This window comes from Ailuropoda melanoleuca, chromosome 16 (assembly GCF_002007445.2).
Source record: "Ailuropoda melanoleuca isolate Jingjing chromosome 16, ASM200744v2, whole genome shotgun sequence".
Taxonomy (NCBI): Eukaryota; Metazoa; Chordata; class Mammalia; order Carnivora; family Ursidae; genus Ailuropoda; species Ailuropoda melanoleuca.
This window is the reverse complement of record NC_048233.1, coordinates 17802753-17828109: the sequence shown is the minus strand read 5'-3', so window position 1 is coordinate 17828109 and position 25357 is coordinate 17802753. Positions and strand designations below refer to the sequence as shown.

The 25357-nt window shown below is 35.9% G+C and overlaps 1 protein-coding gene across 1 annotated transcript in view; it reads right to left on the bottom strand.

Annotated features, from left to right (window-relative positions):
• The window catches only part of AEBP2 (AE binding protein 2), a 65159-nt gene that overhangs the window by 22188 nt on the left and 17614 nt on the right, over positions 1–25357 (bottom strand). The window contains exons 2-3 of the mRNA XM_034644986.1: positions 22260–22467; positions 14509–14616 (exon numbers count right to left, since the gene is read on the bottom strand). Of these exons, the coding sequence (XP_034500877.1) occupies positions 14509–14616; positions 22260–22467 (316 nt within the window). The remainder of the gene's footprint in view (positions 1–14508; positions 14617–22259; positions 22468–25357) is intronic.

The window sequence follows — 25357 nt, the reverse complement described above, 5'->3', positions numbered from 1 at the left end:
ACTTCAAGGAACTACATTCACGGGTAAGGGGCAGAAAGGTATCGGAACCCTGAAAAGGAGCAATCAGCCGTATTCAGTCCTTTAAAATTAATATTTCATTTAATTCTTACAATGACCCTATCAATAGTGTGGTCCTCAGAGAGCCTGCATCAAGAATGTTCAACTACAGATTCTGACAATGAGAAGTTTAGCATCTAATGGTTACTGAACTCTCAGAATTTAAAACTTTACTACGTATATTTTGAGTGCCAAGAAAAAACGCTTTAAAAAATTTCCATCTCCTATAGATTACCAACTGAACGACACTGTCCACTACAAAAGCCACTAGCCAAATGTTGCTACTTAACACTTTACTGTAACCAAGAAACAAAACATTAATTTTATTTAATTAACTGAGGTGAAATTCATATAACATGCCATTTTAAACTGTACAATTCAGTGGTCTTTAGTGCATTCACAATGTAGTATAACCATCAGCTAGCTCCACATCCTTGTCAACATCTGTTATTTTCAGTTTATTTTATTAAAATCATCCTAGTTGAGTATGAAGTAATAACTCGTTATGGTTTTTATTTGTACTTCCTTAATAACCGTTTAACTAAAAAAAAAAAAAGTAATGTCTTTTACTATAACAATAAGACCAGCCCTTCCATTTTAATTTTCAATTGAATACCTGATACTCAATTTCACTACTGAAAAACTTTTAAGTGTATTTGGAAGTTTGGTAAGTGAATCTACCTCTCCAATTGCAAATTTTGTGAGATCTAAATAAAGATAAAATATTTAGCATGTGAACTGAGAATGCTTAAGTAGAATTACCCTAATGGGTTAGTTTCACACTGTCCAATACATTTTAGGCACTGGATACATACAGTTAGTGAACTCTTGAAATGTGGCTATTCCAAACTGAAAAGAATTCTAAGTATAAAATACACACTGGGGGCGCCCGGGTGGCTTGTCGGTTAAGTATTTGCCTTCAGCTCAGGTCAGGATCCCGGGGTCCTGGGATCAACTCCGTGCTCAGCGGGAAGTCTGCTTCTCCCTCTCCCTCTGCCCCTCCCCCTAGCTTGTGCGCACGCACTTCTGTGCCATCTCGCGCTCTCTCTCTCAAATAAATAAAATCTTTTTAAAAAAATAAATAAAATACATGCTGAATTTTGAAGATTTGGTACCCAGAAAAGCAAAAAATTTCATTAACTTTATACACTGCTAACATGTTGAAATAATAATATAATGGATTAGATCAAAGATACTGTTTAAACTCTTTTCATTTATTTCATTTTAATGAAGCACTGAAAAATTTTAAATGATATATTTGCTTCACACATATTTCTATTATACAATACCACCACCGAATAAAGCCATACAGTATTTTTCTCACTTTTCAATTTTAGAAGATATCATCCCTGTATTTCCTAACACCTATTTAAAAACACACATTGTCCTTTGTGGCTCTTGTGTCAGATGATTTAAGGAATACAATAAAATAAAACCATCTTCGCCCTGGAATTCCCAGTTTAATATTAGTTATTCAAACAAATTTGTTATAAAATTCCGTATTTCAAATTTTAGTATAGCTACCTGACTACAATTAAGGCAGAGATGGCAGTTCAGATTCAAGCCCTCAGGTTTAAATTCAGAAGGACTTTGTGATATAACTCCACCCAGGAATACCCTTAATTGTAAGAGTCCCAGTATGCTAGCAGATTCATTTTATCCCAGAATCCTTCAATACTGCAACGAATAGGCCCTGATAGCATCTAGAACTGAATAAATATCACAAGTGTATTTTAATCAGTGATGCTTCAATGTTCTGGAAATTAATAATGAGAATTCTAATACAAAAGTTTTATCTTTGATTTTAATCATTCATCCATCAAGAATCATTAACAAATGTAAAAAAGAAAACACAAAAGTACAATGAGAATTCAGAATGAGAGAAGTACTTAAAAAAAACAGAATCACACACATTTCACTTAAATACAAATTCTTTTACCCTAGAAAATCATTTTAAGCATCATCTAAATGAATATTCCACTCATTAGGTATATATCACAGAGAACAAGGTGAGAGACATTTGAGCTACTGCCTCAAATGGCCTTTCATTTCTCTCAACATGAGCATCTCATGGTGCTAAGTGTGATTTTAATGTTCAAATAGTCATGTTTTCACCAACACATACAATGACCCCTGAATTCAAGCCACCACTTTTCACCAACACATACAATGACCCCTGAATTCAAGCCACCACTTTGTTCTCATTTCAACAATCATGGAAAAATCTGGTTGTTGGACACCAAATGTTTTAAATGATCTATCTCCCAAATCCACTGAAATACTCTATGTATGTTGGCTACTGTTGTGGTCAAGTAGCTGTTCTAAAATGTGAAACATGGAATCGCTGGTTTTTGTTTTTTTCCCTAACGTGTTTGAATGTAGTAATACTGACACTATCTTTGTTAGTACTAAGACTGTCTTATTCATATATTCCCAGAAGTGCTATGAAAATCTAGAAGGGGCTACTGAAACACAGCAGAAAACATCAGCTTCACCGAAAATATGGTAGTATTTATTAGCACGTGATCTAAAGAAAAATAAAAATTCCAGATAGAAATGTTGGTTTCTTAGTTGTGACAAATGTACCACAGTAATATGAGGTAACACCCAGGGAAACAAAGTAGGTGAAGGTATATGGATACTCTCTGTACTATCTTTTCTTTGCAACTTACTTTTCTGTAAATCTAAAATTTTTCCAAAATAAAAAACTTTTAAAAATTCCAACCAGAGGCACTTGGGTGACTCAGTTGGTTAAGCATCCGACTTCGGCTCAGGTCATGATCCCAGGTTCCTGGCATGGAGCCCTGCATCGGGATCCCTGCTCAGCAGCAAGTCTGCTTGTCCCCCTGGCCCTCACCCCCACTCGTGCTCATGCTGTCTCTCAAATAAATAAATAAAACCTTAAAAAAAAAAAAATTCCAGACAGAAAGCACAGACTATATAAAACTACAATAAACGTGATCCATTTGAGAACTACAAGTAGTATATAGTATACCTAGTACATTATAGTAAGGGAATTAATGAGTAAAGCAGGTAAATACCAGATATGAAGACCCTATTGTGCATCATGCTAAGAAACAGGGATTCTAATTTGGAGAGACTGAGGAGTTACCATGTACTTAAAAGTGAGTGACTAGGGATTCCTGGGTGGCTCAGTCGGTTAAGGGTCTAGCCTAAGCGTCTAGCCTCCGGCTCAAGTCACGATCCTGGGGATCCTGGGATTGAGCTCTACAGCAGGCTCCCTCCTCAGCTGGGAGTCTGCTTGTCCCTCTCCCTCTGTCCCTTCCCCCACTCATGTGCACTCAGCTCTCTCTAATAAATAAATTAAATCTTAAAAAACAAAAACAAAAAAACCCTGAGGGACTAATAGAACCACAGAAGATAAACTGGGGATAAAAGGGTAGGGAGAGAAGTAGTAGTCATATTCAAAATATACTAAGGGTCAAACTGACAGGATTTGCTAATGCATTTATGGGAGTACAGAAGTTCTTTAAGAGAGGAATCAAGAATGATGCAGGGCTCTTAAAGCCAGAGCCCTTGATGATCTTACTATTTACTGAGTCTACAGTAGAACGGATGTCTGAAATTAAAATCCTCAAGATTTCCTACATGTTGAGTTCAAAATACTCTACTAGACATCCAAGCCAAATATTCCATTCTGGAATCCAAAAGGATTCCAAAAGGGCTAGAGATAAACCTCAGAGAGTAATCAGAATAGAAATAGTATTTAAAACCAAAGGACACCTAGGGTGAGAACTTTAAGAAAAGAGAGCACCCTCCAACATTTAGAAGTCAGGTGAGGCAGAAGCCAGCAAAGGTCACTAGACAGAGCAGCCAATGAGTCTGGAAACAGGGGTGGGAAGGATGAAGAACAGGCAAGTGTGGTATCAAGGAGGCCTAGAAAAGAAAGTTTACGTCAATAAAAACAAGATCCCAAATGCAACAAGCACACAGTACACACAGCATAGCTCTTTTTCCTTCTATTTTTCTCCCCTTTTCGAAGACCACTGAACTGGTAGTCGCATTTACCATAGCAATGCTATTTAGTACAGGGTACCCCATAAGAGAAATACCTTGTAGAGCAGTGGTTCTTAAGCCTAGGTGCACATCCAAGTCACCCAATTTTTTTCATTATAGAAAAATGCCTGGCTGCATGACCCAGATTCTAATTTAACTGGTCACAGATGCAACTCAAGCACAGGATTTGGACACACAGTGGCACAGTTCATATAATAAAGGAAGAACTATTTGATTCTTACCAGCTTTTTAAATAATGAGATCCCAATCATCCCCCAACAGTGACCAATTAGTTTTTCTTTTGGGGGAAGAAAGGGAATCATTCTTTGTCTTCTAGAATCATGATGATCACTGCAGTTATTATCCTTATTTGTAGTCAAATATTACCATGTTTGGTCGGCGGGAGCATCCTGAACCGTGGCTGTCAAGGCTAGGGCACATGAAAGCTTCAAATACGCAGACACACAAACATACAAAATGTCAAAGACAAATTAAAGATTCAAAAGATTGGGGAGGCCTGGGTGGCTCAGCTAGTTAAGGAACCACCTTCAGCTCAGTCATGATCAAGTCCCACATCAGGCTCCTTTGTTCAGCAGGGAGCCAGCTTCTCCCTCTGTCTGCCGTTCCCCCTGTTTGCGCGCTCTTGCTCTCTGACAAATAAATCTTAAGAAAAAAAAAAAAATCAAAAGGTTCTTACAAAAAAAAAAAAAAAAAAAAAGGTTTTTAAAAAAAAAAAAAAAAAAAAAGACGTATATATGAGGTGATGGATGTGTTACTTCAGATGGAGAAAATCCTTTCACAACTGTATACATATATCAAATCATCATGATGTATAGTTTAAATACCTTACAATTTTGTCAATTATACCACAAAAAGCTGGTAGGGGGGGAAGCAAATGATTTAAAAATTATCAGCATTGGAGCTGGCAGGGTGGGCCAGGGCTCAGGCAGAATGAATGAATGAATGAATAATAAATAATCAGCATTAACTACCACTACAAAACAGGTCACAAAGGAGTAAGAGAAGGAAACTATTTCATCACCCATCACAGTGAATGATGCCATAAGAGTATCATTCACTATATAACAAATTACCAGATTTAGCCTGTTTGTACAACCATATGGATATCACAGTTTAAGTCTGGTTTGATAAAATTTCTTTTTTCTTTATCAACAATTTAGGCTAGCGTCTTGACTCCAAAACACCTAAAAAGATAGGCTATTTTATGTACCAACCTTGAAAGAAAGTCTGAGTTTTTCAAGCACTACTCCAACACAATGAGAAGTTATTCAAATATGTCAATACTATGAACGGAATCAACCATGATGAGCTATAGGAGACTAGCTGCTGAGGAAAAGTTATAATAAATAAATTAACCCAAGACAAGTAAATGACTATACTATGTTCAAAGTAAACAGAAATAGTGGAGTAAGGGAGAACTGCATGTGCAAAGTGAAAGTACATATTAATAAGCTTATCTAATAAAAAGTACAACTATGTAATTTCTAACATACACAAATCTACCAAGATAAACCACTGCCTCATTAGCAATAAAGTAAGGAAATCAAAACAATCACCACACACGTCGTATATAACTACTTTTTCTTTTCTTCGGTTAAGAAATATATGTATTTCTAAGCATGGCAGGGTTAAAGCCACTTAGCCATTTAAAGCTTAACACCAGATAACTAACAAGAATCAAAATTAAAATTGAAAAGGGAAAAAATAAAAGACCAAGAATAGTTTAAAATAGTCCCATACCCTACTACTGTGAACACATGTAATTTTTTTTTCTTTTAAAGATTTTAAGTAATCTCTATACCCAATGTGGAGCTCCAACTTACAACCCCAAGATCAAGAGTTCCACCCTCTCTACTGAATGAGCCAGCCAGGCATCCCAAAACATGTAATGTTTTCTAAACCCTTAATAATTAAAATGTTTCATTACATTTAACAAAATGGCAGCAGCAACTCCCCTTCCTACAAACCCTAAACATATATGTAAGACAGAGGTATACATACATGATGAAGTGGACATAAGGGTGGGGAAATCTTATCTAGGAATAATCTTTGCACTTTAATTATCAAAGATAAATATTATAAAAACCCTTCACAAAGAAGCTATATTTTTAGGAGTATGTTGATTTTACAAAACCAAAATTTCATAATGAGCTATAACATGATCAGTTATTTTCATATGATACATATGAAAGCAAATTCCACCTTCATCAAGTGATCTAGGTAACATCATCTATGACAGAACAAACTGTCATCAGGTATCCCTTAAAGTCGTAAAGTGAGAATTTTGTTCTATTTTCTCCAAAAATGCATAAACCAAATCTGGTCATTACAAAAACACCAAACAAGCACAAAATGGGGAACATACAAAATAAAAGGTTTATACTCTTCAAAACTATCGGTGACATGACAGAAAAAGGTTGAGGAAAGTCATGAAAACTAAATGCAATGCATGATCCCCAAGAGGATTCTAAGCAGAGGAAAAAAACTATTACAAAGGACATTTATTGGGACTTAATACAACTTCAATAGCTAATAGCACTGATGTTAAATTTCTGGGTCTTGATAATTACTCTAAGGTTATGTAAATAAATATCTTTTTTCTTAGGAAATGCACCCACTGAAGTATTTAGGGATTCTGTTCCTCTCAAATGTTTTCCAAAAAATGTGTGCGCGTGTGTGTGTGTGTGTCTAGGTGGGTAGGGAAGGAGAAAGAGGGAGAGATGGGGGTAGGAAGGAAGACAGATGGAGAGACAAATGAATGGATAGATGGATACAGAGCAAATGTAGCAAAATGATAGTTGGTGAATCAGGGTTAGGGTATATGGAATTTATACACTCATGTGTGACAGAGAAAATACAGAGACTTTTCCATCTTCTCTGGAAGTTGAAATTATTTCAAAATTAAGTTTAAAAATTCTGCTTTTCAGAAAAAGCACCATAAAAAAGTCAAGAAAAGCAACATCAAAATGGGGAAAAAATTTAACTCCTATCACATCAGGGAAATGATGCTTTTCCCTATTTAAAAAAGATTAGTAGGTTAACAAGACTTCCATTCTAAAAATACTAAAATCAGGGTGCCTGAGTGGCTCAGTCAGTTAAGCATCTGACTTGATTTTGGTTCAGGTCATGATCTCTGGGTCATGAGATCAAGCCCCGCATCGAACTCCATGCTCAGTATGGGGTCTTCTTGGGATTCTCTCTCTCCCTCTGCCTCTCCCCCTGCTCATACCCTCTAAATAAGTAAATAAAATCTTTTAAAAAAGAAATAAAAATACAAAAATAATACATGAAAAAGTAATGCAAATATATAAAAATATATTTACACTGTGTTTACACTGCATATATATGTAGAAATATATGGTAATATCAATACACAGAACTTCTTGATGGCAGAACAAACAAAAGCTTATGAGAAATGACAAGCCAGACAAAATATCTATTACATGCAGGACATATGTACATTTAATATTAAGGTTTATATAAATCAGGAAGAAAAAATCCAATAGAATAAAGGGCAAAGCAACCAAATAATCAATTTAGAGAAAAAAAATACCAATAGCCAGAACATGTAAAGATATTCAAATCTTGCTAATAAAAAAAAATGTGCTTGGCAAATTGGCAAAGCTAAAACAATGCCAATTAGGAATGTCAATAATTACTGCCAAGCTTCAGGAAGACTGGAGAAACAGCACTGTATTATATACACTGATAGCTGTACTATAAATTGGTATGGTTTTCTGGAGGTGGGATTTAATAATACCTACCAAAAGCAAGCCTGTACATCTACTCTTTGAACTAGTAAAATAGCTTCTAGGAATTTCTATTAGCTCCCAAAAGCAGTTTATAAAAATATATTCATTGATTACATTGTTCTTTATATTGGCGATAATGAGACCAAAAAAGATCCATCAAGAAAGGACTAATTAGGGACGCCCGGGTGGCTCAGTCAGTCAAACGTCTCCCTTCAGCTCAGATCATGATCCCAGGGTCCTGGGACTGAGTCCCGCATCAGGTTCCCTACTCATCGGGGAGCAGGCTTCTCCCTCCCCCCTGCCTGCCACTGCCCCTGCTCGTGCTCTTTCTCTAACAAACAAACAAACAAACAAATCTTAAGGGGGAATAAAAAAGAAAGAAGAAAGGACTAATTAAGGGCACATGGGTGGCTCAGTAGATTAAACCTCCAACTCTTAATTTCAGCTCAGGTCATGATCTCAGGGTCATAAGATCAAGCACCATGTCAGGTACCACGGTCAGTGGGGACTCTGCTGGAAATTCTCTCTCTCCCTCGCCCCCCCACCCTCTCTCAAACAAACAAATCTTAAAAAAAAAAAAAAAAAGAAGAAGAACTGATTTAAATATGCTAAACTATCACATAGGAATAGGATACAACCAGGGGTGCCTGGGTGGCTTAGCTGGTTAAGTGTCTGACTTCTGCTCAGATCATGATCCCAGGGTCCTGAGATGGAGCCCCCATCAGGATCCCTGTTCAGCAAGGGGTCTGCTTCTCCATCTGCCCCTCCCCACCACTCATGCTCTCTCTCAAATAAATAAATAAAAATCTTTAAAAAAAAATTACAACCATTAAAAAGTAATGCATTCATTAACGTGAAACATTGCCCAATTTAGAACTGAAGAAGCGAGCTTCATGTAGGTGCAAAATAATTCAATTTATTTATTTCATACATGTTAAGAAATCCAATATGTACTAAAGAATAAACAATGGTTTTCTATAGATGTTATAGTACCACTATCTTCTTAAAGGTCGTTAGTATCAAATTTTTTAAAATAGTAGCAGTTAATACATTTATAACATTATTTCCATGTGACAAAGTGGAAGAAGACCAAGACTTTACTAGGAATTAAAAAACTTTGTTGGCTGTGAAATTTCAAAGTCTGTCATAATCAGGCAACATTAGGTCCTATACTAAGCCCTTCCCTTCCCTAGTCTCCATTCCTTTCCTTTATTCAGGCTTCATCCCAAAGAATTAATAACTTTAAATATTTTCAGTAAAGACAGTATGCATTTTAAAAAATTCATCATCAAGATAATTTTATCAATTATCCATACCAAAGCACCAACTACAAAGCAGCCACACTGAAACTTTTTTAAGTACCAATACTTTTTTAAGGTATGATAAAACTGAACTCTTTGGTGAATGCCTGAAGCATACTGTAAATATAATGAAAAAGGCCCAAAAATACAATGCAAACTCCATAGGATAATCAAATTCCAGGCTAAGATATAGTAAGAGATAACAGTAATTGAAACACAATACACAATACATATATTGCACAGGGGCTGTTCCGTATTGTAAATTATTGAGAGGCACCAGAGCATAAGTAGTTACGGACAAAGACCCTGAATTTATACTGCCTCTGAAATCCTCAATCTACCACTAACTGGCCATGACCTTAGAAAATATTTAATCTCTTCTTACCTCAGTCTCCTCATATCTAAAATGAGAGCAACAGTAATTATTTCAAAGAATACGATAAGAATTAAATTAGTTAAAATAGGTAGTGCAATAAAATATATAGGTAATGTGCAAGGCACAAAACAGCATTATTAAAGCCTTTGCTAATCATGATTTTATCTCACCCCTATGTTCCCTTTATTCATTACACAACAAATACTAGAACAGTCAATACGAAAAACTTTTTGAAACCATTGCTTATACATTTAATTTCTAGATAGTCCAAGCTCACCAATCTACAGAAATAGTTCTAAAAATATTTCAAATTGCCACAATAAAGTATTACCTACATATATGAAACACACTACTCATGGCGCACCTGGGTAGCTCAGTTGTTTAAGTGTCCAACAATTGACTTTGGCTCTGGTCGAGATCTCAGGATTATGGGATGGAGCCCTGTGGCAGGTTCCACGCTCAGTGAGGAATCTGCTTGAGATTCTCTCTCCCTTTCCTTCTGCCCCTCCCCCACCACACTCTTGCACACTCTCTCAAATAAATAAATCTTAAAAGAGGAAGGAAGGAAGGAAGGAAGGAAGGAAGGAAGTAAGGAAGGAAGGAAGGAAGGAAAAAGAAGAAAGACAGACTACTCCCTAAATAGTCCACTCATTCTTTTATGCTTCCTTTTCTTTCTCTCAAAAGCACTTAATTCTGTAAGTCAAGTGGTGATAGTTGCAGAACACTACGAATACACTAAAATACTACTGAACTGTACATTTGGTAAACCTTATAGTTTGCAAATTATATTTAAATATATGCCCAAAATGACTTCCCTAACTCTTAGATTTTCTGTAAGACCCTTATTCTCTTTTTCTTAAGATGCTTTTATTTATTTGAAAGAGAGAGAGATAGAGAAAGTACAAGCAGGGAGAGGGGCAAAGGGAGAGGGAGAAGCAGGCTCCCACTGAGCAGGGAGCCTGATGCGGGGCTCGCTTCCAGGACCATGGGATCATCACCTGAGCCGAAGGCAGACACTTAACCAACTGAGCCACCCAGGCGCCCCAACCCTCCTCATCTTCATATGCTAAGGGTAGGCAAAAATTTCTTAAACACAATACAAAAAGCACTATTTAAAAAAAAAAAAGTTGGTAAATTAGATTTCACTGAAATTGAAAACTATTCATTCTTCAAAAGATCCCATTAGGAAACCAAAGTCAGGAGTGCCTGGCTGGCTCAGTTGGTGGCGCATGTGACCCTTGATCTTTGGGTTTTGAGTCTGAGCCCCACATTGGGTGTCGAGATTACTTAAAAAAATAAAAAAACAAAAAAAGGAAACCAAAGACAGAATGGGAGAATGTATCTGCAATACATATATATGACAAAGAACTTGAATCCAAAATATATTAAAAATATATATAATAAAAGACAAGCCATTCAAAAAAATAACAGGAAAAGGCTTAAATAGGCACTTCCCAAAAACAGGAAATTCAAATAGCCATAAGCACATGAAAATGTGCTCAACCTCATTTCTCATCAGGGAAGTAAAAATTAAAGCCAAAATGAGATAGCACTACAAACCTACCAGAATGGCTAAAATTAAAAGACTGATAATACCAAGATATAGAGCAACTAAAACTCTAAATTCACTGCTGGTGGGAATGTAAAATGATACAACCAATTTGGATAAGAGTTGTAGTTTACAAAGCTAAAAATGCCCTATTCTATGACCTGGTAATTCCAGTCATAGGTAAACAGCCAAGAGAAGTTAAGTTAAATAAAATACTATAGCCAGAATGACTGAAATCATAGTACGTGCAGGGGAGAATAGAGGACAAAAAAATAGACTGGGAAGGGAATTATGAAATTTCGTTTTACTGAGAATATTTTTGATCAGGGTGGTGATGATACAGGTGCACACATCACAGGTGCATACACACATATGAAACAATCGTTAAACTGTTCAACACTTAAGTATACTTTAGACACTTTATTGTACATTAACAAAATTTTTTTTCAAAAAAAGAGAATCCCTCAAACATCATCACCTCACGACCTTCTCTCTATAGTTGACTCCAATTTACTTTCTACTACTCCTTCCCGGTCCTTATTATAGTACTTTTAATTGATCCCTAATCCCTGTTTCCAGAGAACCTTTCATAAGTCACTATTAAAGCATTTAAAACATTTCATTATTTAAATCTATTTAAATCTGTATACATCTGAAAAAACGTTAAGTTCCCTGAGGCCTGGCTTTCTTATTCACCTTGCTTCCAAGGTGCCTAGCACACTGCCATATACTTGAGATATCGATAAATGTTTTCTGGATTTAAATGATTCCTATGGAGACGTCTGGGTGGCTCAGTTGGTTAAGCGTCTGCCTTCAGCTCAGGTCATGATCCCAGCATCCTGGGATAGAGTCCCAAATCAGGCTCCTTGCTATTGGCTACACACTGTACAGCTCTGTGAGGTAACTATTCTTACCAACTACATGTTAGATGGGAAGTTTAAAAACTGTTCCAGATCACACACTTCCAGCATCTACCAGGGCCAGAATCTACGGTACGACCACAGGCAAGACTAGGGTGTTAAAGTTATATAAGACCCACATGCCAACAGAAAGCTCAATGAAACCATTTATTTAAAAAAGAATAAAGAGGGGCGCCAGGGTGGCACAGCGGTTAAGCGTCTGCCTTAGGCTCAGGGCGTGATCCCTGCGTTATGGGATCAAGCCCCACATCAGGCTCCTCTGCTATGAGCCTGCTTCTTCCTCTCCCATTCCCCCTGCTTGTGTTCCCTCTCTCGCTGGCTGTCTCTATCTCTGTCAAATAAATAATAAAAAAAATCTTTAAAAAATAAAATAAAAAATAAGAAAGAATAAAGAAGGGTGCCTAGATGGCTCAGTCAGTAGAGCATGCAAATCTTGATCTCAGTCATGAGTTCAAGGCCCACATTGGGCATACAGTTTGCTTAAAAAAAAATAAAATTAAGTTTAAAGATTTAAAAATAAATACATATTAAAAATAAATTTTAAAAGAAACAAAAAGAAACCCAAACAGTTAAACATATGAAAAGATGTCCAAACTTCCTCATAATGAAAGAAAAGCAAATTCAAACTACATTAGGATGCAATTTCTCATCTATTAGATTGGCAAAAATCCACAAGTTTGACAACACCTTCTTAGCAAGGCTACTTCTGAGAAGGCAGATGCTCTAACAATGATGATGAGGACACAACCCCTAGAGAGGGAAATTTGGTAACATTTACCAAAATCACCAATACTTATTAGCCTTTGATCCACCCTCTCGTATCATTTTTGGGAATTTTTCCTAGATATGTAATTATACATGTACAAAATGACATTACAGTCAAAGATTTATCACTGCAGCACCATTTTAAAGAGCCAAAGACTAAAAACAACCCAAGTGTCTATACAAGTTTGGTTAAATAAGCTGAAAGAACATTCTCTATGAACAAATACAGAAAGATCTCTAGCATAAAGTAAGTTAAAGAAACAAGGTACACATAGAAAGATATTAACAGCGGGGGAAATTTGGTATACAGTATAAGGGAACTCTGTAATCTTTGTAATAGTACTATAAATGTATAAATAAAAAGCTCAGGGGTGCCTGGGTGGCTCAGTCAGTTAAGTGTCTGCCTTTGGCTCAGGTCATGATCCTGGGGTCCTGGGACTGAGCCTCATGTCTGGCTCCCTGCTCAGTGGGGAGCCTGCTTCTCCCTCTCCCTCTGCCCCTCCCCGCCAGTCAAGCTCCCTCCCTCTCTCTCAAATAAATAAATAAAATCTTTAAAATGAAATAAAATAGGGGCGCCTGGGTGGCACAGTGGCTAAGCGTCTGCCTTCGGCTCAGGGCGTGGTCCTGACATTATGGGATCGAGCCCCACATCAGGCTCCTCCATTATGAGCCTGCTTCTTCCTCTCCCACTCCCCCTGCTTGTGTTCCCTCTCTCGCTGGCTGTCTCTATCTCTGTCAAATAAATAAATAAAATCTTTAAAATAAATAAATAAATAAATAAATAAATAAATGAAATGAAATGAAATAAAAAGATCATTTAAAAAAATAAGGTATAGACAGTATATGGTTTACTAGATTATGTGTAAGAAAGGAGAATGAAACTACATATTTACCTGCTTACACTTTCATAAAGAAATATGAGAAGAATTCACTAGAAATTAACAGTGATATGTATTTGACGAAGAAGGAACAAGAAAAGGAAAAAAGGAGCAAAATTTCTCAATGTAAACTATTATTTTAACTTGCTAAAGATTGTCTTTCCAAAAAAAAAAATGGAGTAATTTTTAAAAAGCAGCTCCACAAGAATTATTTCCTTCTCTAATGAAACCCAAGGGAAGTTTCTGGCACAGTATTCATATACCAGCAGATTAAGGGTTTAACAACTATTAAACTTCTCTAAACACAAACTTTTAACCTCTATGGTATATGTTTTCCATAATTAAAAACCAAAATATTTTGTTTAATTTTTAATGAAGATAAATAGAAAAATGGTTTTTACAGACACTTGCTCCTCATACAATTCCTCAGAACACATCTGACAGTAACTTACAACAAAGCTCAGTAATATGACCTCAAAACTGAGTGAAAACAATCAAATCCCTCAATGTTGTACAATTTCACTTTTTTGTATAATAATCAGTGTTGTTTGCTAATAAAAAGACTGAAACCTATGACAACAAGAAAACACAGAGCACAAGGTATTAAAAGTCACCAATTTTAAAGACATGCATTCAAATTGGGTCTATTCATTAGCTATTTTGAAGACCCTAAGCTCAGTTACTTTTTTCTGTTCTCCAGATTTTTAAGAATTGGATTAAATTATCTTTATCTCCATCTATTTTTTAAACTCCATGTAACCACAGGAATGTCAAAACAAGTGTTTCTTTTAAACATTTTAAGAAGGGCAAAAGTATGCCCATTAAGAAATACATCAACTAGAAGTTAAAACAACTCACATATGCTTACTTACCTTGAAAGGTTTGTCTCCACTATGTGTCAGCATATGCCTCTGTAACCAACTCTGACTGGTTGACGGAGTGTTATATACTTTACAACCTTTCCATAAGCAAACAAATACCTGTTAAAAGAAGAGCCATAATAATTTTCATCACTTATTTCAACAGTTTTATTCCTCGTAAATTCAAATGAACATGTTGCAAGTCTTTAACTGACAAAAAGAGCCATTAATGTATGAATCAGTCAAAATGCTTAAACTTTTTGAATTTCTAGTATGAAAGGCATGGCTTTAACCTTTCCCCTCAAGGCTGCTGTCCAATTCCTTCAATGGGGACTGACAAACCAATCCCAAGGTGTCACTGAGAAGGAAATATATTTCCTAAGGAACCAGGACTACACACCATTATTTTGATATTTACTACATAAGGGAAAAGCATGTGTTAATTATAAATATCAGGAAAATATAAAGGTATAAAGAACAATGAAAATAAATCAAAATAATCAAATATTAATTTTTGAAGATGAACTTCAAAAAATGAGTAAAGCAATTAAATTAGCAAATGAAAAATTTCTGCTCTTGATTCCTTATTCTCACGTGCATACTAATTTTTATTTTTACAATGTCCTATTCATTAAAAATTATTTCCAATTATCTTGATTATGAAGCAAAACCTAATACAAAATGTTAAATTAATACAGCTGTAAAAGCAATAGGCATGAACTGCTCTATCATCATGACAGATCCACATTCTTGGATTCACGTAACTGAGTATAACTGGGTTTGAAAAGTATGAATCTAACAACTAACAATCTAATCTTTATCATCTTCCTACTAATGAGGTATCAGTTTTCTAACATTCTATTTCCATCAAACTGAACATTGAAAACTGTCCCCCAACATCAGTGAAAGTATGAATCCACTGTAATCATAACCTTCAAAGAATCATTTATAGGCTCTGCTCTTTTCTAAGGTAAGAGCAATTATAAATAGAGCAACATTTCGAAGACTTTAATGTACTACATGTAGAACAGAATAAACTTATACACAGAACTGAAGAAACAATCATTCAACAGTTTAAAATAAACTTTTTTTTAAAGCCTAGAAAAATCAACAGTCTACAAAATGAATTTTTACAGAAAACCAAAACCATTTTATATCAGATAGGTCTAACAAGGCAATACTGCTTTTGCTATTTGACACGACTGTTATCACATATCCCGATTCCTGTACAGAATGGCTAATTTCTTTTAGTTAAAGAAATCATTGGGGCGCCTGGGTGGCACAGCGGTTAAGCGTCTGCCTTCGGCTCGGTGTGATCCCAGCGTTCTGGGATCGAGCCCCACATCAGGCTCCTCTGCTAGGAGCCTGCTTCTTCCTCTCCCACTCCCCCTGCTTGTGTTCCCTCTCTCGCTGGCTGTCTCTATCTCTATCGAATAAATAAATAAAATCTTAAAAAAAAAAAAAAAAAGAAATCATAACATTTCCTCCTTCATACTTCAAATCCCTGACCCTAGTGTATGTTTATAAAATGATTCCTGAAGTTCCCAGAATTAAAGGCTACTTTGTAAATGAAAGCAAAAAAAAAAAAAAAAAAAGTTCTTAAAACTATACATATTATATTGTGGAAATTAATTCAATAATGTTTAATAATCACATGCAGATGATTAGTGCTATCTATCAATTTCCTGACTCAAGACTACTAGATTCTAAGTCTGAAATATTCAATTCAAGCTATAAACAGGAATCAGAGGTTGGTTTAAAATTCTCTCACAAGCCATACCACACCACATAAAGAAAAATGCCTTAAAGCAAGTAACTGGAAACAAAATTAACATCATTTATGTAATAATTTTTATAACAGTGAAGAATTCCGCTGTCTTAGCTCTTAAGTAACCACTGTGCTGAGTTACTCTCAAAGAAAACAATTAAAGTAAATACTTAAAAACTGACTCTACCTAACATTAGCCAACCACTACATTTGAGAGCAACAACAATCTCTGATTTCTAATTTTTTCCCCTAGGAATAAACATGAATATGGAGACAATGGCAGACTGTAATTCCACCAGATAATAGCTTTCGCTATGAGTAGGTATGGTCTAGACTCTAAATGGAATAATGTCTAGTAACATTATTAGAGCAACACCTTCAGGTTCAAAGAAAACCATAACCTTCAACGTAACAAATTTTATAGGAAATGAAGTAAGTGTAAAGAGACCAAAGCTAACTATGTTTAGCTATAATGGGGTGAAATATTTGGAAAATAATTCCTGGGGGCAGGGGTAGGGGAAGAGGAAACACTAAAGTTACACAAAGAACTCCAAACCAAGGATCCATAAAAACCACAAAACTATTTAAAAGCTGAATTTCTTTTCCTAATCTATGGTAGGAAGACACTTTGATTTAAAAATAAATAAATAAAAGAGTTCAAAATCTGACAAAAGGGTCTTTCTTCAAACTTGGGAGTTTTTATTTGCACAATATGTGAAAAATGTTTTCATACCCAATTTTTAGAAACTTTCTCATTGTAAAAGTTAACCCTGAAAACCAACCAAACACCACAGGAATCCAATCCAAATGTGAAAGGAATTATTCAAGAATAAAACCTGTCATAGTTCCTCTATAGTATCTTAACATGAAATAAGATCTAGCTATACTGATTAGAATACTGAGGTACAGAGTTTCATAGTGTAGTCTCTCATGATAGACTTATATAAGGTTTATTATTAGATGTAACAGAAATAGGGGCGCCTGGGTAGCTCAGCTGGTTAAGCATCCGACTCTGATTTTGGCTCAGGTCATGATCTCAGGGTGGTAAGATTGAGCCCTGGGGTCCGGCTCTGCGCTCAGCATGGAGTCTGCTTGAGAGATTCTCTCCCCCTCCCTCTGCTCCTCCCCCTGCTTGTGCTCTCTCTCTCAAATAAATAAAATCTTTTTAAAAAAAAAGTAATAGAAATAGCACAAAAGTAAATGACCTGAATTCTACCCAGTTTTCGCACTTTGCAGTGATATGCTGGAAGAATACTTATCTAAACCTCTATTTCCTTTCTCATCAACACTGTGAGCACACATTTGCTAACTCCAAAAAACAATGAAAATGCAAGATTATATCATTAACAGAAAAATTGGATTAATATTAGACACTGGCGGTCCCTTCTCAAAATAATGGCCACCAAATTTTTTTGCCAGGCTGTCTTAAAAAGAAAAAACCACACAGTTATTAAAAGAATATTTCTGGACTACCAAAGAATCTTCAAATTTATAATGACCTAACTTAAAAGATACAGAGGTCTAAAATTTCAATGTTACAGGGAGGTTTGGGCTTTCTGTTGATAAGTCCTTTGGAAAACCTTCCTCATTACTGTCAGAATAGGTCAATTTTACCTTAGGGGAACTCCTCCAAAATGCCCCAAATGAAAAAGATTGGTACAAACCTGGGAACCAAGGGTAGTGTAACTCTCCTTCACTTTCGTCAATTTATTTGACCAAATGTACCAGGGTATTTTTCTGACTGTATTCCTGGCTTACACCTTTGTCAGCTTGTGTGACAGTATAAAGATACATGCACTTAAACCTATCTGGTAACATTTCACACCTGAAAGTGTACAAATGAATCCAACAAAATTTTAAGTAAATTGTAAAATCTACTGCAAAAGAATACAATGCAACATGACAATCTAAGTGTGCATAAAGAAAATTCAGTTAGTAAGTTAAATTAAAATCAGCCGAGTATATTCTAGGTAGAGCCAGCAGGCAATATAATTTATATGCAGGGGTGGGGAAAGGGACTGGTTTACCAAGGAATTACATTCCTTTTGCAGTAAAATGATACAAAAAGATTATAGATAAAGCAAAAGATACACCATCTAAAGTCAGGAAGGGGTTGGATGATTTCATGGATCCCTTAAGCTTTATTATTTCTTAGAAAAAACCCAGCTCACTCTTTTACAAAATGTGAACAAACAGAAGAGAAACAAAGTATTTTTACCTGTAATTTTGTCTCAAATCAGTTTGCTCTTCCAAGATCTAAAATGACAGCTATAATTTTGTATCCTATTATTTTTAGCCACATTAAATGAACATTTTCAATTTTCTGTTCAAAGGTATTTAATAAAACAGAGGGCAAAAATATTTAATAGAATACTCAAATTACAAGAATTAAGTATTTCTCCTTTATTACAAAAGACATGACCAATTTCATGTTGTGTTCAGGAGATACCAGATGGGCAATCAAAACTCAAAGTAACCTCCTAATGATTTCACTTTCCTAATAGCATTCCAATTTAACCCTGAGTGTCTACAAATGTCATTTTATATAGCATATAAAGGTAAGTGACCTCATTCAAGTCTCAGAATATCATCCCTCCCCCCCAAATTTCCCTTGGACCCTCAGCCCTCAAACACCGAAGAACATATACAAAAATGAACTTGGGGTGCCTGGGTGGCACAGCGGTTAAGTGTCTGCCTTCGGCTCAGGGCGTAATCCCGGCGTTATGGGATCCAGCCCCACATAAGGCTCCTCCGCTATGAGACTGCTTCTTCCTCTCCCACTCCCCCTGCTTGTGTTCCCTCTCTCGCTGGCTGTCTCTATCTCTGTTGAATAAATAAATAAAATCTTTAAAAAAAAAATGAACTTAATAAAATGACACATGTAAAATAGCTCCTGCATCAAGAAACAAACAGATTTACTTTCAGGCAACTGCTTTTAAAGTGAGAAATAGTTAAAACATAAAGAAAAGAACACTAATGGATATTACTGAAATCCTACAAGACGAAGTTTCGCACCTACCAAGACTTCAGCGTTTATTAATAGGCACTGTATTTTGAAATTTGATTAGTAAAATAGCTCAGTCTAGTTTTTGAAATCCAGTCATGCATGGAAGTATGGACCCAAGAACACAACTCTACTATATCTAACAAAAAAAAGGTTAACTTTTTTTTTTGCTTCTTTGTTTTTATATTTTTAAATAGGAGCAAACACTTTCGTAAGTGTTAAGGTACATTTGGGATGCTGGAGTGGCACGGTTGGTTAAGCGTCTAACTCTTGGTTTTGGCTCAGGTAGTGATCTCAGGGCTGTGAGATTGAGTCCATCAGCAGGCTCTGGGCTCAGCATTTAAATGGTTAGTTTAGCTTTTGAAATAGAGGAATCTACCCACTATGATATATGAAAAGGTCAGGAAAAGCTAAAGTCTACCCAATTTCAGTCTCTACATGTAATTATAGTCCATGTGACATGCCAACATAAAAAAGCTTAGAGGGGGGGAAAGAAGTTTCTAAACTGTTACATGATGGTTTTATTTTCCCAGGGTGACAATTAGAACGGGATGAACAAAAGAACAGAAATTAATATAGTATTTAGACCTTGCTAACTTACTGCTCCAATAAAACTGTCATCTGTTAATAATTAGAAGCATTAAATCCTCTAGAGGTACCAATTTTTTCCTCATTTGTTTCTGTTCCATCAAGACAGTTTAACGGGGTAGAAAGAAGAGAAAAAAGAAATCTAAAAAAATAAAATTGTCATGAAAATCAGCTGTTTTCCACATATATAAGATATCTAGAACCGTCAAAGTTATGAAGACAGAAAGCAGAATCATGGTTACTAGGTGTTGGGGAAAGGGAGGATTAGGGAGTTATTGTTGAATTGGTACAGATTTCAGTTTTGAGAAACTGAAAAAATTCTAGAGATGGATAGTGATGACAGTTGTACAACAACGTGAATGTACTAAATGCCACTGAACTGTATGCTTAAAAACAGTTATAATTATTTTTTTAAAGGTCCCTTCAAAGAGGCCATTAAAAAAAAAAAGTCCAAACCAACACCCACTCTATTTTAAGTACAAAACCAGATCAAGATTTCCTGTTACATAGTTGTGTATAGTTTTCAAAGTTTCATTCATACTTTCATTCTGAAAGCTTAGTCTATGTACCAATGACTGGTATGTAAAAAATAATTTGTATTTTCTCCTTTCCTCTGATTCTTTAACATTTGTAGTTCAGCAATTAATGTCCTTCAAAGATGAGGCCTCCTTTCTGTGGTCAAAACAGCATTAATCTTAAAATTAGCCAATCTTAAAATAAGGTAATTTTATGAATAAGCATTCAATAAATGACATGGGGGCAGGCAAGTTCATTTCAGCAATTTTATACTTACAGAAATATCAAGACTTCATGCCTAGCTCTTTGATATCAATTAAGTAAATATAGCTGCAGTGATTACATGATACATTCAGTCTGCACCTCCATTTTTTCTACAGATCCTTAAAGGGCTAAAAACTCTCATAAGATTGTGTACCAACTCTTCAACATGTAGGATCCAACATTTAGAAATGTGAAATTCTCCCACACCTACTAAGAAGCCCAGTAATCTACATAGTTCATGAGTCTATATGTAGTTACTAAGTCAAGTAACTAAAAAAGCATCATACCATGGCTCAAAAGGCTACCTTAGTGATATATATCAAGGGACGTCAAGCACTGGCTCACAAAAGCCAGCTCTGTAATAACTACAAAACCAACCTGGTTGATAGTTCACACTAAAAATCTGAAATATGTGAGAAGGGAAAAAAGACTATGACAAAAGTAACCTAACCACTGAGCTGGGTTAGAAGGTGAAAATACCACATGATGGGCAAAGTTCATTAATATACCATCTGATGTCAAAATCAAATCTAATAAGACAAATCTTTACTTATCAAATATAAGTAATCAAAAGATTGTTGAGACATTACAACATATTGTGACAATGGCAAAGATTTCTTAAAAGAAATTTCAATGCACAAATACCACCAGTTAAAATGTTAGAGATGCTTATATGGTTGCATGTTTTTTTGGAAAAAGATGAATAATTCAACCTAAATACCAATGCAACCTTGGAAATAGTTACCCACCACTTAAACCATAATGATCTTAACCATTTTAATATCAGTATTATCTCAATAGTGGTGGCAGGCTAATAGGAAATTATGTGACCTAAAGATTATCTGTACTTAAAATGTGACATTTATTTCTGGAAAATGCACTAAAGTGCGGTAACCATTCAAGACAAACCTGGTAAGGTTGAAAAAAATTATAAGTAACATTATAATACTTTGATCCATTACACTTTGACTCACCTAATTTACTTAGTTTCACTATCCGATAAAAATTATATAAACTGACACAATTAAATGTATTCCTAAAAGGACATAGGTCAATACTCACTAACCGTAACTTTCTATCTAAGCCAGTTCTGTTAAGATCTGGGAAAAGGTGATCAGTTCTCATTCACAAGTACGAGTGCAAGCTGTCATTTAACAGAACTCTATATATTAATCCTGGTACCAATAGTCTCTCCAGTTAATTTCAGCATCAGGGATAATTTAGGACCATTCTAACAAAAGAAATCCTAGACAGTGCCAACTCCTAAATGTCCTCAAATCAAAACATCAGAAACTTGGAATAGGCTGCATTCATTTATTATATTCCCACTATATTTTAGAAAGTCTAATACTACCACTATATTTTAGAAAACTGAATTTCTTCCTTCTGTATTTTAGAAAGTCTAATTTCTTCTAAAGGCAAATTAAAATCCAACACATAATACATTTTCTATTTGATTCCATCAAGTATGTGGGAAATAAACAAAAGAAAAAAATTGTGAAAAAAATAAAGCCTGTGTAAAAACAATCCCAAATTACTTTGAGAAAAAAAGCCTAACTAACAATTATAAATTAATAAAACTAATGAAAACAGGGAGTGAAAAAAAGAAATGACAAAACCAACCCCTCCTCGCTGACCATCTACATGTATGGAACGGATGTGATCTGCCAGATCTGGACTAGAGTTGAAGCAAGCCTGGCACTGGTCCCAACAACAATTATAGGCAATATTTTTGCTTGAAGAAGTAGTGCTTCCTTGTCCATTCATCATTGCTGGAGTTGAACGCCCACTGGAAATTGTGCTGTCTACATCCATTATAGTACTGCTTATGCTACAAAAGAAGAAAAAAGGCTGTGTTATTCCTAGAAATTCACTAACATGAATATGATTTTATAAATACTTAATTACTACTTGACATTCTGCTCCATACAAAGCATACTAACCATATTTTCTATTAGAAAACAACACTGCTTTGAAATTATTTAGTTGGCAATAAAGTGCAAATCAAGGCAAAAAACGCTAGTACCTCAAAACCAGATCCGGGATAATTTAAGCAACTTCTGGCAGACATGAACTCCCCAATACTATAACTTACAGAAAACAAACCAAACACACACACACACACACACACACACCCCTCAACACATTTCATCCCTTCCATAGTTCTAAGAAGCATAATAAAGTGGGGCGCCTGGGTGGTACAGTCATTAAGCGTCTGCCTTCAACTCAGGGCGTGATCCCAGTGTTCTGGGATCCAGCCCCACATCAGGCTTCTCTGCTGGGAGCCTGCTTCTTCCTCTCCTACTCCCCCTGCTTGTGTTCCCTCTCTCACTGGCTGTCTCTGTCAAATAAATAAAATCTTTAAAAAAAAAAAAAGCATAATAAAGTAACAGAGTAACAGTTTCCAGCTGTAAATTGAGAATCAAGAGTGTCTTTACAGTTCCACAAATCACCTGTTAATCCAAAATCTTTTCCTTTATTCACTAATCTGAGGATACAACTGCTTGACACTGCCTACCTCTCTCCATCTCAAAGAAGTTTGGGAAATTGTGCTGTCCTTTCCCTTCTAAATAAAAAAGTAGGGAGCCCTGGGTGGCTCAGTCGGTTGTGTCTGCCTTCCGCTCAGGTCATGACCCCACAGTCCTGGGATGGGAGTCCCGCATCAGGCTCCTTGCTCAGCAGGGAGCCTGCTTCTCCCTCTGCCTGCCGCTCCCCCTGCTTGTGCTCTGACAAATAAATAAAATCTTTAAAAAAATAAATAAGCAGAAGAGCGAAAACTGGGTACAATAAAAGTTTCCCTGATTTTACTGAAGTCCAAATAAAATATCTTTTCCTGTCCCTTAATTTTTTTAAACTAATCTCAATCCACAAAAAAGGACTGAAAAGCCAATCAATCAATTCTTTTTACTTCTTATTTACTAAACAAAGTATAACATATTACTAGCCCTTTTATTATGAAAACCATGTATTAGTAGATATAAAAGTAACAGAAGTAATTCTGATTGCCCAAAATTTCATATCTTAATAAAACGTAACACACTTTTGCCTTCCTTTTAAAAGCAATCAATTTAGGGGCACCTGGCCGGCTCAGTCAACAGAATATGTGACTCGACCTCAGGGTTGTAGGTTCCAGCCCCACCTTGGGTATGGAGATTAATTAAAAGTAAAAGCTCTAGGGGCGCCTGGGTGGCACAGCGGTTAAGCGTCTGCCTTCGGCTCAGGGCGTGATCCCGGCGTTATGGGATCGAGCCCCACGTCAGGCTCTTCTGCTGTGAGCCTGCTTCTTCCTCTCCCACTCCCCCTGCTTGCTTGTGTTCCCTCTCTCGCTGGCTGTGTCTATTTCTGTCAAATAAATAAATAAAATCTTTAAAAAATAAATNGGTTAAGCATCTGCCTTCGGCTCAGGTCATGATCCCAGAGTCCTGGGATTAAGCCCTGCATTGGGCTCCCTGCCCAGCAGGGAGCTTGCTTCTCCCTCTCCCGCTCCCCCTGCTTGTGTGTGTGCATGCTCTGTCAAATAAAAAAAATCTTAAAAAAAAAAAAAATCTTTAGAGGTGCCTGGGTGGCTCAGTCAGTTAAGCATTCAACTTGGCTGAGGTCATGATCTCAGGGCTATGAGATCAAGCACCACATCAGGCTCCACACTAGGCAGAGCCTGCTTGAGGTTCTCTCCTTCTCTCTCTGCCTCTCCCCTCGTGCTCGCTCTTTCTCTCTCTCTAAAAAAATAAATAGAAATAAAATATTTTTTTAAGTTAAAAGCAATTCGTTAAAAAAAATTTTTTTAGTATCTTCCTAATACAGGAACTACAGAGAAGTAGCTTCAACCACAGAGGGGTCAACAGTAAGAATGTCTGCAGGCTAAAATCCATCAAAAGCTATGTATCTGCTTACAATTTAAGTAATAAAAATTATGAAAATTATATTAACTTTTATGGGGTATGCTTCCCTACTCCCAAGTCTTTATTACAGAAAATTTCAAAGATACAGAAAAATGTGTGTAAGTCTGAACTTCACAATTTACACTTTGTCCTATCTGCTGTATGTAATTTGTTTTTCTCAATCATCTGCAAGTTGCAAACACGATACTTCAACCACAATTATTTCAGCACACACCTTCTAAAAATAAGAACATTCACCCATAACCACAACCTTATTTGCTCATATGTAAAAGTCAAAATAAATTTTAAATTAAGTAAGCTTTTTGTTTTGTTTTTCCCTCCCCCCCTTATTAAGCAAGCTTAATGATTTGTGTCTAACATTCTATGTACCCATTTAAAAAAACTAGCAAAAATGTTTTTGTAGGATGCTTCAGACATAAAAAATGTCTCAGATTTCCCTTTAAAGAATATTCATGTAAGTTCATCTGGCTATCTACCAATCAATATGTATGTTCTAAATTTAAACTCTAAAACTTCATTCTAAAACTTTGTAATCTTGGGGCACCTGGCTGGCTCAATCAGTAGAGCATGTAACTCTTGATCTCAGGGTTTTAAGTTCCCGCCCCACACTGGGTGTAGAGATTAGTTTTTTTCTCCTTCGTAATCTCTATTATACTCTCAAATGCAAATCAGCTCTTGAATACCTAAACATTTATTCGTCTTTTGTCTTTTTTGCAGGAATAAATTGTGAGTATGGCAGTTTTTCTATACTGAAATGCATATTTTAATTTGAGTCTCAGAAATTTCAAGTTTCATGAGGGCTTTAACCCTGAAATGGTTGGT